Raw genomic sequence first — 15,107 nt, 5'->3', positions numbered from 1 at the left:
TGTTGAGAGGCATGCTAGTTCTGGGCTACATAGGGTTGTCCTTGGAAACAAAACACTCTGAACCCCAGCCCAAGCAAGGGCCAGGTTGGCTTTTTGGATCTGTGGGGGAGATAGGAAAAAGGTACCCTCCTAATGCCCCCAGGGGTGTGGAGGAAGCAGCCCAGACCAGAGGGGCCACTGGCATCTATTGTGGAAACCGAGTCCCCCAGGCAGGGCTGGTGTTGGGACAGAACGCCCCCCCACCCTCCTCCAACATCTGCTCCTCTCCTCGGCACGGCCTGGGCTGCTCGCTGAAGGGATCCAGCCTCACAAGCTTGTTCTCCTTTGAAGCGGACAGCTTGATGCCTGTGCAAATGCAGTCCTATTTCAGGACTTCATTTTAAAGCGGTTTCAAAGAGTGACTCGAAGGCTCATTGAACCGCTTGTTATTACGGCCCCTCCCCTCTACATCTCACTGAGTGAGCCCACACCCAGCAGCTCTGCTGGTCACCAGCAGGCAGCTGACTGCTCCCAGTGAGCACCCGGCTCAGTTTAGAGGGCTCTAACTCTTCTGGAGCTGAACAGAACAGGCACCTTCACACCTTGTACCATTTCTACCCTATCCGCGTTGGAAATGCTCCACCTGGGAGTCCACTGGGTGAATTACACGACTCTCATTGATGCCTGGCGTGTCTTAAAGACATCAACGAAACAAAATAAAACAAATCTATGAAAAATACAAGAAACCTGGGAGACTGTGACCCATGGAGCCTCAGACAAATGGCAGCACACAGGCTGTTACGTGGCTCCTGCCCTCTGTGTCCCTCCAGCGCCCGTGCCACCGCGGCTCCGAGCGGTAACCTCATCCTGTTCAGGGCAGGGAGTGAAGAGGAAGGTGAGGGGCACTGCCGGAGCCCAGGGGAGGGGTGCTGCAGGAGGCAGGCTGGTGCCCACCTGGCCTCTGGGATCCGCACCTTCCCCCAGGGAGGGGACAGGAATGCGTAAGTCCACTGTGGCAAGGAGAGAGACTCCAGGGGGTTTTACGGGACTGCTCTGTACCTCAGGAAGGACAGTAGTGTGGTTTAGAAGACATGGAAAGTAACTGTCAAGGTCCACAGGAGCGGTGCCCGCACACCATACTGCTGTTGTCTCAATGGCCTCTTCCAGGAGCAAGCACCAAGTATCTGGCTTGGACTGGAGAGAGACTCTGGACCAGGAGGCAGTCAGGAGCGCGAGGCTGCCCTCTTTCCTCCGCTTTGAGAATGACAGCCGAAGTACACCTGGACTCTGAGGGGCACTGGGCTCTGCCGTGTCCTCTCAAGAGCAACTACAGCCTTGTCCTCTCTTCTTCTCCTTCAGAAGAATTTCAGGGAATGGATCGGTAGGCTCGTTTCCACTTCAGAGGCAGAATCACTGTGAATCTAACCCATCATTTTCCACCCCATTGTCCACCAGGTGACTCTGTCAAGGTTTGTTATTTGCAGAAACTGTTCTCTCTGTTGTTTATCCACCTCGACGCCTCCCCATAGGAAGACCCCACCTGGAGAGAAATTCTGCTCACTAGGACACTGGCAAAAGATCTGCCAGACCCTGTCACACCTCATCTTCTCTGCAGTCAGTGCCTGAAACCACAATGACCCAACAGCATGAGGACGCAGCATTTCTGTGAAAAAGGTTCAGGCTCCCAGCCTGGCTCCGATTTAAAGAGGGAGGCGTTGTTTCTGCGGGAACACATCCCTCATTTCCATGGCATCTACTGACTCATACTGATCATGTGACAGTTCCCCCAGAGCCAGGGCAGAGAGACCCAGGCCTTTCCAGGGCACTCTTACCTGTTCCAGCCCTAAAACAAGCTTGCTTGGCTATCAGAAAAGTCACCTTTTTTTTAAGATTCTGGAAGATGTGGGATTTTTCCATAAGACAGGACAAGCCCCTAATTCATGGACAGCCAGGATACAATCCTTGAAGACCATGAGTCAACATTAACTGGCTTTGTATATCTTGGCAACAGAAACGTATGTTACATGAAAGCAACCATGGCAATAGAACAAGAGGCTAAAAAAGTAAGCAAGGCACAAGATAACCAACACAGATAGCTAGGATTGTTCTATTTGGTAAACAATATGGTCCCCAGGCAGGCTGCATCCGGTTAAGATGGTCCCTTGTCAAGGTTTGTTTGTTTAGTCGTTACTGCTGGAAGGATCTTTCCATCTTTAAAATGTGTCACTAGCTCATGGAATCTATTTCTGTAACTGTGAGAGCCAATTTAAGCTGGAGTCTCAGTTCACTCTATGCTGAAAAGAGACCAGTTTCTAATTCCTTTGAGGAGCCTATGAGACCATATGCTGTGATGACGTGGTCCAGCGAAGTGCACCTAGGAAGTGATCCTAGGGCCTTGGGGGGCGAGGGGGATGAGCGTTATCAGCTCTGTTGGTGGTTTAAACATACATTGGTTGCAGGTCGAGTGCTGCCATGTCCCTGTGAATGTTTCTGAAGGGACGTGATTTTATGACAGCACAGGGGATCTTGGAAGATGGAAGAAAGTTCCCAGTGAAGCTGGGAGCACAGAAAGAGATTTAGGGGTGGTCACGGTCATGGTTACTGGCGAGGTCCTATTGGGTCTGGCAGCCTGAACTAGGCAGCAGTTCTTGCAAATGAGAAGCCACTGCTTTTGTTAGATAGGTCATTGTCCCATAAGCCCCACTTGGGGCACTATCGTAAAAGAAGTGGCAAATTCCAGTGGCTTGGTCATGCTCCAGGATATCTGTGGCTCCAGTTGACATCTGCAACAAGAGAAGGCAGACAGAAAGAATGAGCAGAGTCCATCTCCTTTCCTGCCCCTCATGATTCTGGATGTTGGAGGTGGTCAGTGTGGGTGAGGAGAGGCTGCCAGAGGCCTGAGGCTAGGCCCCACGGTAGGAATCCAGTGCTACCCGGGGGAACATTTTGCCCCTGCTCTGGGTACTCTGTTCTCAGACCCTACTTTGCAGCTCAGTACTGACTCTACAGAGGACAGCTTATTTGCCTGACTTGATTTTGTGTACAAGGTACATGGTTCACCAGGGCCATCCATGCAGCAAGGGGTGTAAAGGTTGTGGAGTAAAGGTTCCACTGACCCAGACCTGTCCATATCCAAAGCTCTCTAGATTTCTCAAGTGGCCACTGTGCCATGTCCTAACCAAATGGTTGACATTTTTTCACCATCTGCGATGACATTTTCTTTGTTTGAGTATATATCTTCCTATTGGACACAGAATTTCCAGCCTCAACAGAGATAAATGCCAGCCGGCTTCCCTGCCTCAGCTGTGGGGGGAGTAGGCGGCCTGGACACCCCCACCTGGTCCTGCAGGAACAGCTGATTGGCCATCTGCACAATCTGGTCCACGTGGATGATGCCCCCAATGCTGTCCATCTCCGTGTCTGAGAGCAGCGTCAGCACCATGATGGCTTCCACCAGCAGCTGCCGATACTCAGGCTGCGGCACACGGTTCAGCACCGACTCCACGTGGACAGCAAACTTGATCTCGTGTGGGGTCATCTGTCAAAGGGTGCAGCAGGCACCAGCAGTGAGAGAGCAGACAGACACAGCCTTGCAGTCAGTGCTCCCCAACACCATTGGGGTTCAACTCAGATGTTGCCTTCCTTCGGGCCACTGGTCTGATTCCGCAAGGGAACCCTCTGGGACAGGAAGCCAAGTGCTCTGCCCTGCGAGCCACTCAGCCTCGTGCTGGGCCTTTTTTGTGTACACACTGGAATGTAACTTCCAGGAAGGGGAAATCATTTATTTCTCTTCTCATTACTCCCAGTGGCATACAGCACGGTGCCTCCGGCAAACTAAAACAACTACAAGCCAGTTTTAAATGTGCATGGGCTGGGGCAGGGAGGGATAAGCCAGGAAAGGTCATTGCTTGCAGCTGGAGAAGAGAAGCCCGAGGAAGCTGCATGTGGGTCTGACGAGTGTGGGAGGGAGCTTGGCAGGGGTTTCAAGGGGTCTCGGGCTGATCTGAACAGTTGCTAGTCCAGAAATGACGTTTCTGAGGGGAAGGAGAGAGAGAAGGTGACAAACTGCATAATCTGGGGTTGAAGGGGCTGAAACAGAACTACGGCTGCTCTGTGTGTATACAGCACAGGCTTGCGAGGTGCATGAGTGGTCAGGGTCTGTGAGACAAATCCACAGAGGGGTTGGCAGTGGGGTTTTCCCATCCTACCTCTCGGGTTGTTGAGGATGGGAGGACGAAACCATCGATAGAGAGGCCGTGGCACTGGAGGAAGAATACAGACATTTCAGATTCTGGAACATGCCAACAAGGGCATGTGTGCTCACACATACACACACACTTGTGCACACACAGTTCTCCTTGCCCTGGACATCTGCACACGGGCTGGAACACACCAGACTGTCGGTTATTTTTAGAGCGCTGTTCTCACTGCCCACAGGCTGTGTTTTCGATGGAACAATTCTAGGGAAACCAGTAGGCATCCTTCAGATCGAGCACGAACAATGCCCTTGGGAGCTGCTGCGTCCTCCTCCCCGGAGGCTCCATGTTTCACTTGGCAACCAGGCCTCGGCGCCTGCCAGGCCCCCTTTGGTGCTATAATGAAGGGAGATTTTCATGGCTCCTGCTGGCGAAGTGATGCTTCTGTGCCTTTGCAGGCGTCTATTTTCGAGATTTCTATAATAAGCACCAATCACAAAAGATTCGAGCACATGCACAGACACGCACACGCATACCCATGTATATAAATATCAAGAAGGCTCAATACAAAATGCTGCTTTTTCATAATAAAAGTGTTTGGTATTGCGCCAATGGAAGCCTGGGTGGAAGCGTGTGATGCCCCAGGAAGAGCGGGAGATTTTCTAGGAACAGTTGGTCCTGGTCTAACTGGCCACCTTCAGAGTCTCAGCCCTGGCCTGAAGTAGCTGCCTGCCTTTACCCCACCCTCAAAGCTTCTGAAAAGAGGTAAGGAGTGGTGGATCAGCAACTGCTGCGGGATCTGCTCTGAAGGGTAGTGGAGTCCAGGTGTGGACAAGCAGGGACCACTCTGACCCCCTCCTACCCTGTTTTGCAGCTGAACACAAAGCCCAGAGGCCGGCGCCCCGTGACTGGCCAGGGGTGCCTGCTGCAAAGAGCAGGCCAAACTGCCTTGCAGAGCAGGCTGGGGAGTGTTCTCATTTGGGATTACGGCATTTTTCTCTCCTCTCCTACTGTGAAATGAGCTAAAAAGAAATCATTTGGGAAAACAATCTGTTTTGGTTTGCATAGAAGCATTTTGCTGGGGCACACTGTCCCTCTGTGGGAGAGGCAGGACAAGCCCTGGCGGGACCTAAGAAGCCTTGCAAATGGCCTGAGTTGGTGTGGGAGGCTGTAGATGGTGGGTTGCAGAGAACAAAGGGCCCATCTTCTGGCTTCCCACGCTGCCCCTTCCTTCCCTGCAAGCTCTCCTGCCTTCAGGTACAGGGTCTAGATGTTTCCAGAGCAGATATCTGGTGAGATTTTAGCCCCCAGGCAGATGGCCACAGGAGCACTGGGCAGCTGGCTAAGGGCAGGGGGCTGTAGGGTCCTGCTCCTGGCAAGGATGCACAGGCAGCTCGGGAAGGAAGGTTCGGTCCACCTTCAGGGCACATGGGACCCGGGGCCAGAGCGGAAGCTCTTCTTTCTGTGTGCTCTCAGGACCTCAGTCAGTGCTCAGCAGACAGCAGGGCCTCTATTCTGTTGTGAACTATGGGGATATCATGCCTGACTAGACATGTAGCATTGGAGTGCTAGCCCCATCCAGACCCCTCCCAAACCATCATTCCAGAGCGAGGGCTGCTCTGGGTTGACTAAGGTAAAGCATTTTCTCAAAAGTCTTTCCAGCTTCCTCCAGTTCTTGTCTATCTTCCGACTTTTGCATGTTCTTAAAATGTCAAAGCTGGTCCCACACAACATGGGCAGCCATTTTTGTCTTTCTTGCTGTAACTCCAGCCAGTGGCTCTCAACCAAAGTCTATTTGCCTGGCAGGCAACATTTGGCAATGTCTGGAGCCACTCTTGGTATTGTGCCTGGGGGAGGAGGTGCTATTGACAACTAGAAGAGGCCGGGGACACTGCTAACCATCCCACAGTACGTGGGACAGCTGCCACAGCAGAGAAGGCTTGGCCCAGCTGGCAGTAGTGCGGAGGTGGAGAAGCCCCATGCTCGGCTGTGAGCTGCTGAGGGTCAGGGTATGTGTGTGCTTATTCCCTAGCCATCGGCTACTTGATACCTGGTGGTGCCACTGCACCGCACAAAGGCAACAGTGGCTGGATCATTTCCCTGGGAGTGTGTATGGAGTGCAGCCCAGGGCTGGCTTACCTTCTGGAGAATCTTCCACACTTTCTGATAGAAGCCCACGGGGACCCGGTTGATGGCTCCATCCAGCCTTCTCCTGCGCAGCCACTGGCCCTGCCGCTCCCCCCAGCTCATGTGGTAGCCTCCTGAGTCTGATGAGGACGTGCCTGTGGGTGACGATGGGGTGCTGGACCTCTGCAAGACAGCACACGGCCTTTAGCATGCGGTCCTCAGAAGGCCTGAGACCCACCCAGTGGGCATCTGAGGGGAAAGCTCACCGGCATGAAGGCCGGCTGAGGGAATCTGTCAGAATCACTGGATGCCACTCACCTGAGGAGGAATATGGTTCCTTGATTCCACCTTGTCCCCTGCTTAATGATGCTCTCTGGTTTGGTTACTTAGCCCCTCCCAGCCCCCAAGAGGCAGTACAGCACCCAGAGGACCCCATATTCCTGGGGTGGAGGCCAGCAGGGACAAGTATGGACTTTCGGGTCAGGCCACTGTGAGGCCAACCCCACATGTACACCAACTGCAGCAGCCACCCGGCCAAGGCTGCCCAGGCCCTACGCTAGCATCAACTGCCACCCCATCCCAGTTGCATGAAGGAGGCACAGCGGTCTCCTTCAGGGCATGCACAGAGTGAAGATGCAGGAGTGCCTGAGAGCAAGCCTGGTCCGTGCTGAGCGCTCACAAGGAGCAGCTATCTCTGTGAGGGTGGCTCCCTCAGAGGATGCTGGCCTGGCATATGAAACCTGCTCTCATCGAGAGAAGCAGGACCTCAGGAGAGCTGGTCCTCGGGGCAGGTGCTCCTCTCAGTCCCACAACCCATTTGGGACAGATGCCAAAGTGCCCACTTCACCAGTGCCATTGAAAGGGATACAGACCTCCCCATAGGGTGAATGCCACAGAGAATGCCACACTTAAAACAGGGAGGAAGGACCCAAGGCAAAGAAATAAAGTCAAGGCTTGGAATTCTCATTCAGTGGTGGGGACCTTGGACATTTTGGTACTTCCACCCATGTTTATCAGTCCTGCTTTGTGTGTTCCTGCTCTTGCCCTGGGCCTCATCATAAGGTAGGGCCACGTACGCTCTGAGCAGGCACAGGCTCTGCCGACTTGGGAGGAAGGTGTCATTTCCTGCCTTCTCTCCTGAGGCTGGCCTCCTGACCTCCTGAGGGTGACCTAGAGACAGCTTGGCATGGCTCCCAGAGGGGCCTAGGATCAGAACTGAAAATGGGGCTCCCCTGGTATGTACCCCACATCCTTTCATAGAGCAAAGCTCACAGCCTGCTGTCTTCCCCGATGGATTCTAGGCCCTTGACCTGCAGTCTGGGGCAGGGATAACCTGCATCCTTCCACATGCCTCTGATTCTGGACCATTTGGCACTTTTGTTTCTCAGTGTGTAACATCAAATTTGAAGGTTTAGAAATGAAGTTCAGATAGTAAGTATCCTGGCAGTTCAAGAGGTGAGATTCTTCTCTGTGCACTCATTTTGATTTTAACAGATCTTATTTTGCAAAGGCACTCAGGCTGGGTTATTCTGATGGGCTCAATACTGCCATTTAAATAAGGCGACAATTAACTACAAATAAAAGTAATTACAGCCAGCACTCATCAATGACTCAGCTGATTTTTTCCTTCTAGCTTTCGGAGGCAGACTCAGACTTGCCTCAGTGATCAGAACATTTCCTAGGCCTTTACTTGAGTTGGGGCCTCACGCCAAGCTGGGCCATGGTGCATGTGAAATGCTGGTCAAAGTGCCCTGAAACTTCTGGGAATTGGTGAAGAGAACACTCCTCATCTACTGCACCAAGGAGAATAAGCAGAGATCTGAGAGCTCCAGACCGAAAAGAAAGCCTTCGCAGAATCTCAGCATTACAGTTGGAGGAGACTGTCCGCATCACCTGCAAACCCTTAAGCCGCACTCCAATCTTAGAAGTCAGAGATAAGGGCTGGGGGAGTAGTTCAGTGCTGCAGTGCTCGCCTAGCATAAGCAAGGCTCTGGGTTCCATTCCCAGCACCATACACACAAAACCCAAACCAGAAGTCAGTGATGGGGTGGGAGGATGAGCCAGGCCACAAGAGGATTCAGACAGTACAAACATGGAGGGGGAGGCAGGGTGGGACGTGACGCCGACGCAGGTTTACCGCAGACTTGGAAGAATGCACACTGCTGGACACGGCCTGGCCGACAGAAAAGAACTACAAAACAAAAAGAATCGACTCAGTCATGTGTAGTGACACCAGTGACATCCCTCCATGCAAGAGATGCCAGCAGCGAGCAGGTACAGACAGCGTGACATGCCTCAGAAGGAGAGTGTGGAGAGGTGAGCCAGAGTCTCACTCGGCAGCATGGCCAGGTCAAGGGGCAGCACTACAGCATCTTTTGAAAATAGTAAATGTCACCAGGTTCTCTTTGCATGTGCAGGGTCCTAATCAAGCTAAGACACATTTTCCAACCTTGGCCGTGACACGCCAATGTATTCTGTGAGTTGTGAAAATCTGAGATCAACAAAATACCCATAACTGTCACTAACCTCTGGTACCTAGTAGGCGTCCCAGCCCATAGATATTTGTTAAATGTATGAATGTGATCCGGCTGCTGACCTCTGGCCACACAAGTATTTTCTTGTCTACAAATCCAGACTGTACCCTTAACTTGCATGGGTATATCTGTACACGTGGGTTTCTTGCAAAAGTGAACAGAAATGTAAAATGTCATGGCACCTATTGCATTTTGAACAGAGGATACTATATTTCCACACAGGTGCCCAAATACACAACTTAAATTAGCTAGTTGAATCCAAACCCATTAAAGAAGAAAGGTGATCATTTCGTCTTTAACATGCAAGGGCAGCATTAAATGGAGGCGGAAGAAACCATCCATATTCCCCCACACTCAGACAGCTGGGATGTGGGTAACCAGAGGGACGGTGCCACCGAGTGGCTGGTAAAGGAAGATGTCTGGAAACTCGATTCTTTACTTGGAAGAAGTAAATAAATTAGAATGAAAGATTATGTATGTTTTGCCCTTGGACAGCACGTGCAAACTACATTTACATGTCATACATTTCTTTTATTCTTTTCTGGTCGTAGAGACATCGGGTCATTAGAAATGTGACGCCAAAGCCAGGCACAGTGGCACACGCCTATAGTTGCAGCTACTCAAAAGGCTGAAGCAGAAGCTTGAGCCAGACGTCTGGGGCCAGCCTGGGCAAGAGAGACCCTGTCTCTTAAAAATAAGTAAATCTGATTTTCCAGAGGAAGGAGGAGGAAGCAAGCTCCTCCTTGTGGCTTCAATGGGAAGAGTAAAGCTGTAAATCCAGAGTGTGAGTGTGAGTGTGTGGCAGAGCACACTCCAGGGTGGTATAAAAGAATAGTATCTTCAGTTTCTTCCTTCCAGGGTTAAATCTCTCCGGGCCAAGAACAGCACTATTCCTCCTTACTGATCTAATCATTGCCCACATTTCCCCCTATTTAGTTCTCTCTTTCTGAACAGAAACTCTGAGGCACAGCCCAGATCATCTCCTTTACCAAATACCGTAACAAAGCCCAAGAATGTGGTCAATGATTTTTGGAAATAAAAGGCACGGGGCAAGGTCATTTCTCCTGCTGTAGCCCCCTCCACAGAGCTTTCTTTCTGTCCCTAGGATTGCCTGCTCGAGCTATTGTGACGGACAGAACTGCTCTGCCACACACTCACACTCACACTCTGGATTTACAGCTTTACTCTTCCCATTGAAGCCACAAAGAACACGAAGCACACACAGTAAAGGACGAAATAAGGCAAAGACGTTTCACCTGTTCATCAGCACTGAATCGCCTCGTCATCTGAAAGTAAAAACATCAGGAAATAAGTAAAACCCAGCTTTAGGTCAAGAACACCCTGCTACTTCTATTATCCTCTGATACTCCAGAGCCGTGCTGGCTATACCTCAGGCGGTGACTATTGGTGCCTCACAGACACAGACTCAGCTAGTGACTCATGACCGGCATCTGAAATAGAGTGGAGCACATTTCTTATTGCAGGTCATGGTCAGAAGGAAACTTGTTGCCTCCCACGGATCACAGTCAAGTCCTAGCATAGTGCCTGGTACGTCAAGACTGAAAAGACAAGCTGTAGTCCTGTGGGACCAGTTCAAAAGGATTTTATTGTGAATTCAGAGGAAAGCGATACCTGTAGAAGGTAGCGAATACAGGTATCATGATCATTTCAGTCTATTTCCAGATATTTTTCACTATTTCATTTGAAGAACACATTTGATGGAGAAACATGTGTTTCTTTATGTATAGTTCAACTTTTTAAATGGCACAGAAGCAAACATGGACAAGGACAATGTATTACAGAATGCACAAACATGGACAATGTATTATAGAATGCACATGTAACATTATGTTGACTTTCAGGACGGGGGGGGTGTGGGTCATGTGACTGGCTCTGGGGTACCTATCTGGGCATAGTGTTGGACTTAGACCCCAGCACAGAAGGGACCTCATATCAACAAAGAACAGGCCAAAGCCTCCTGTACTGAGTTTTGATGGCACTGTCAAAGTATTCTTACCTGTTTCATCTCACTCCTCAGTCTAGTGATGCCACTCCTGTCAGTTTTGGTGACTCCGGTGTGTCCCACTTCGTGGATGGAGATGGCAGGGCTGGATGTGGAGGAGTGGATAGGGCGCACTGTAGAGGAGACACACAGTTTTTAGGGGCTATACAGCACCCACCTGAGGTAGGAAATGTGGCGACGTGTTCTTTTTGGGTCTGTGCCTGGCTACCAAACTTGATCAGAAACTGCACCAGAAGAGGCCCTGCTGAGCCCAGCCAGTGCCGGCTTTCCTGGCCATGGGCAGCAACAAGCTCATCACACACGTCTCAAAGGGCCATGTGAAAGGTGAATACTGCTTAAGCAGCACGCGCAAGAGTGATGGAAAACCCTCTACTGATTGAATGTTTTTAAAAATAATTTCTTTTCCAAAAGCATGCCTTCCTTGTTGAAAACTGAGACTACCTAAGGAAGCCAGAACTAACATCTGTCAACATTGTAGTCATTAGTCTGCCAGATTTTTTGCTCTGTATGCGGTTTTACCTTATAAAACAATCATCACATATATATTTTTATATAAACATATTGATATAGATTGTACATATATATATGTACATACATATAGCTATGTGACCAGTCTTTTTGCACTTAATATATTGTGCATGTCTTTCCATGGTGTTAAATACTCTATCAGATCACGTTCAACGATTGCATGACATTTTATTTGATGAGTGGACGAGTGCCCAGTCACATACTCAGTCCTATCTGCATTCTAGAGGGTTCACCCTAACCAATGTGTAGGACCCATATTGATCTTGCCAGGCTTTGTCCCCAGCATGCCAATCCTCTAAATGCCAACTACCCCTGGAGAAATGACAAAAGTGCTGGACGCTCACTGAGGAGCTTGCACCTTGGGCACCTGAGGCTGTGGGCCAGGTGATGAAGGAGATCCCATGTCAAGGGCATTAGGTGAGGTATGAATGTGTGGCACCCAGAGATGACAGAGCTCAGGAGCAGAATTCATGGCTGCATGGGTACAGGGAGGCGAGCCCAGCCCAGGCCTTCTGGGTAAAGCAGGTGGCAGAGGGGGACGGAATCCGCTGCTAGGGGTGTTGAGAGAGCTGGGCACATGGGGGTGCTGAGGCCTCAGGGGCAACAAGGCTTTCCCCACTGCACCAGGCCACCACTCATTTGTTTCCAGTCTGTTATGTCAGCTTCAGGACCCGACACCTGTACCATGTCCACGCCCTACGAGCCCAGCCTCTAGTCTATGGTCACAAGGGATGATTCTAAAAAGGTATGTGTGACAGTGTGACTGCCCACTTGGTATCCTCCCAGGCCTGGATCTGTCTTCAGGATAAAGCCCAAACAATGCTGATATGACCCAAAGCCCTACTGACTGGGGCCTGACCACTCCTTTTCACCTCCCACTCCTGGGCCAGCAAGCACACTGCTCCCTTCTGCTTGCCTAGCTCAGTGGTTACTCCCTGCCCAACCCCACAGATGCCAGGGGAGTAGAAGGAGGTGGAGAGGGAGGGACCCACCAAGGAGGCACAGCAATCTGCCCCAGAGGGAGGGAGGGCACCAGGGAAGTAGAAAATGAAAGCCAACAGGGGTCTTGGAAGTTCCAGGAGGGCCTGTTTGGAGGTGTTTGCTAGAAATAGTTATCTCAGACACCTCAGGATTTAGTCAGAATTCTATTTGAGCCCCCTAATTTATAAAAAGTGCACAATTGCAAGGGACAGTAAAGAAATGATATTGCATGTTTTTAAAAGACAGCATGTCTTTGGTCCTTACTTGCAATTAGACATATGTATGGCTTTCAGATGACATTATTTGGTTCCTAGCTTGGTATTCACAGCTTTACAGGACAATTATCTGTCAGACCATGAACACTATTATGATGAGCAGAACACATTAAATGTTTATCTTGTACATTTACATTTCAAGGCCTGTGCCTGAGAAAGAATTGGAAATTACCTTTGGACAAGAGTCTTGAGCACCCTTCCCTCAGGAAAGGAGAAAAGCCACCAATATGCCTCTGATTGCCTGATTCAGTCTTTGTTTGTAGCTGGCAGAGACTCAGGAAAAATACAAAGTACCCAATGTCCTTCTTATTAAATAAAAGGAATGACAGCCCACAGTGCATTTCTTTGGCTCGATGAAATAAATTCACCAATGTATCTGCAAATCACTTGGCTTTCTTATGAGAAGAAATGATAATTGCTTCAATTATAATTAGGGTGCATTTGAGAATAAGAATCATGCTAGGACTTGGGTGATTATATTCTCAGCACTTCAAGCAGGATTCTAGGACAGATAAAAACTGATTATTACAGGGAAAAAGCAAACAAACTAGCCTTGTAAGGTCATAGAGGGGTCTTATCCCTTCCTATAGAGGATGACATGGGCCTGGCTAAGACCTCTTTTATCCAAACCAAAGGCCGGACCACTCGGATGATTTGAAAAGGCAGCCTTTTTGTCATGACACTCAGGGTCACCTCTCCAACATTTGTACGTAAGGGAGAGTACCTTGTAGTGCTCTTGCTCATGTGAGACACAGGGCACAGAGGCAGGATGACATGCCCATATGCTACTGTAACCCGTCGAGGAATGTTCTCCCAGCAAACTCGCAAAGGTGTCCCAAAGCCCTAAAAGCAGGAACCTCGAGCCTCGGCCTCTGTCCGTCCTGTTAAAACTGGAACCGTACAATCACACATTCCTGGTGTCCCAAGTCACCGGTACTGATACTGATCTGCATGGCAGGGGGGCTGTTCCCTGTGGGACTGACTGGAGCACTGACTTACCACTTCTTTCCACGCCAAACTCTTTTCCGCTCAGAATATGGTGCAGGAGATTCTTCATATCAAAAGGGCTGAGGTTCATCAGACTCTCAGAAGCTTCTTCTCCTACAAACAAACATCTTTTAAGTATCCCAGACACAGGACTGGTGGTGGGTGAAGGCAGAGTCCAGTGGACCCGGGTGGGAGGGGGGTGACGGAGGATGTATAGCATGTCACCTCACTCAGGATTACCTCAAAGTTGCTTCAGGGCAAAAAGGCGGTAGTCCTTGGGGGACTCTAAATGCTGTTGTTTAAATTGGTACGGTATTTGCTTAATTCCTAGGCATATAATGTTTTGCACAGTACTGATCCCTGATGGTGGGCTGTACCCTGCAATTGATGTTTATATTTTAATTGGTGGGACTTCTTCCTGTGAAGGTGTTATGAAATGGGGGATGACATCTCACAGCAAGGATATGAGTAGGGAGCTCAGTTGTCACATGCAGAAAAGACTCATATTAGTGTCCTGCCCTGACTTAGGAGCCTCGTGACTGTGCTGCTTGGCCTGATGGAAGCCACCTCTGAGGGAAATTGATGTGGCCTGAGCTGGCCCAAGGAATTGGAAGCTGGGTCAGGAATACACAGCTGGGTTTCCCTTTGGAGTGAGGCTTTGAGGCCAGGGGCATAACTGGGCAGTGGGAGCTGCCAGAATCCTTGCTTCTCACCTGAGCAGTTCAGGCTCCGTGCCAGCTCTGTGGCCATCACCTGAATGATCAGTCCAATCCGGAGCCTGAGCATCTCCACAAAGAGGCTGGGCTGGGCCCTGACGTACATGGCCAGGTAAACCACAATCTCCTGATATAGATACACACAGGGACAGTGTTTCAGATACCTGCTGGGTGGGTAAGAGGCCCTGTGCCCCTCTGAGGAAGGTGGTGGCTGGCCCCTTCCATGCCAGGCCCTGACCTGTGTGAGAACAGCGATGCTGATGTCCTGCCCGCTGGCCTCATAGATGAGTTTGGTGAGCTCCTCCGGAGGAAGAGGCCTAGGAAGGACGAGGTCACAAACATGAGCAAACCTCCTCACTGCCTATAGAAGATCCCTAATTTTCTGTGCTCCAAGTGCCCATATGACATTGTCTTTAAATAGCCCCTCCCCCTGAACAGTGCAGAACACTGATGTTTTCCTGTCACTCCCACACAATCGTAAGGTCCTGGGGCAAAGACTTACGCAGAGATGGTCTTCTCTCGGGGCTCAGGTGGCAGGCCCACTGTGAGCTGCTTTTGGTGGGACAACAGGTCTGTACAGGCCTATGTGTTGCGGAGGAAGATTGGTGAGAGAAGGGAGCACGGGGAGGAGGAGGAGGAGGGTATCAGGGAAAGCCAACTGGAAGTGGCAGTAGCCAATAAAATCATAAATTTACCTTCACAGTTTATGATCCTCATTTTCCTTCGAAAAATTCATACTTGGGTCCCGGGAAACCCAGGCA

At 50.3% G+C, this 15,107-nt stretch overlaps 1 protein-coding gene across 3 annotated transcripts in view; it reads right to left on the bottom strand.

The window, feature by feature from the left end:
* Window positions 1-2,070: 2,070 nt before the first annotated feature.
* Phka2 (phosphorylase kinase, alpha 2 (liver)) overlaps window positions 2,071-15,107 on the bottom strand; it is a 67,160-nt gene continuing 54,123 nt past the window's right edge. Inside the window, exons 23-33 of one of the 3 annotated variants that reach the window (XM_005414436.2) lie at window positions 14,849-14,928; window positions 14,585-14,663; window positions 14,344-14,473; window positions 13,643-13,744; window positions 10,854-10,972; window positions 10,093-10,122; window positions 8,440-8,493; window positions 6,315-6,485; window positions 4,188-4,241; window positions 3,317-3,517; window positions 2,071-2,762 (exon numbers count right to left, since the gene is read on the bottom strand). In XM_005414436.2, coding sequence (XP_005414493.1) covers window positions 2,592-2,762; window positions 3,317-3,517; window positions 4,188-4,241; window positions 6,315-6,485; window positions 8,440-8,493; window positions 10,093-10,122; window positions 10,854-10,972; window positions 13,643-13,744; window positions 14,344-14,473; window positions 14,585-14,663; window positions 14,849-14,928 — 1,191 coding nt within the window. In that variant the 3' untranslated portion in view covers window positions 2,071-2,591. The remainder of the gene's footprint in view (window positions 2,763-3,316; window positions 3,518-4,187; window positions 4,242-6,314; window positions 6,486-8,439; window positions 8,494-10,092; window positions 10,123-10,853; window positions 10,973-13,642; window positions 13,745-14,343; window positions 14,474-14,584; window positions 14,664-14,848; window positions 14,929-15,107) is intronic. The other 2 variants (XM_005414437.2, XM_005414438.2) reach the window with 2 other exon arrangements.

This window comes from Chinchilla lanigera, unplaced genomic scaffold (assembly GCF_000276665.1).
Source record: "Chinchilla lanigera isolate Chin_1 unplaced genomic scaffold, ChiLan1.0 scaffold00185, whole genome shotgun sequence".
NCBI classification, from domain to species: domain Eukaryota; kingdom Metazoa; phylum Chordata; class Mammalia; order Rodentia; family Chinchillidae; genus Chinchilla; species Chinchilla lanigera.
Note: the sequence above shows the minus strand (reverse complement) of the source record. Positions and strands in the feature narration are given on the sequence as shown.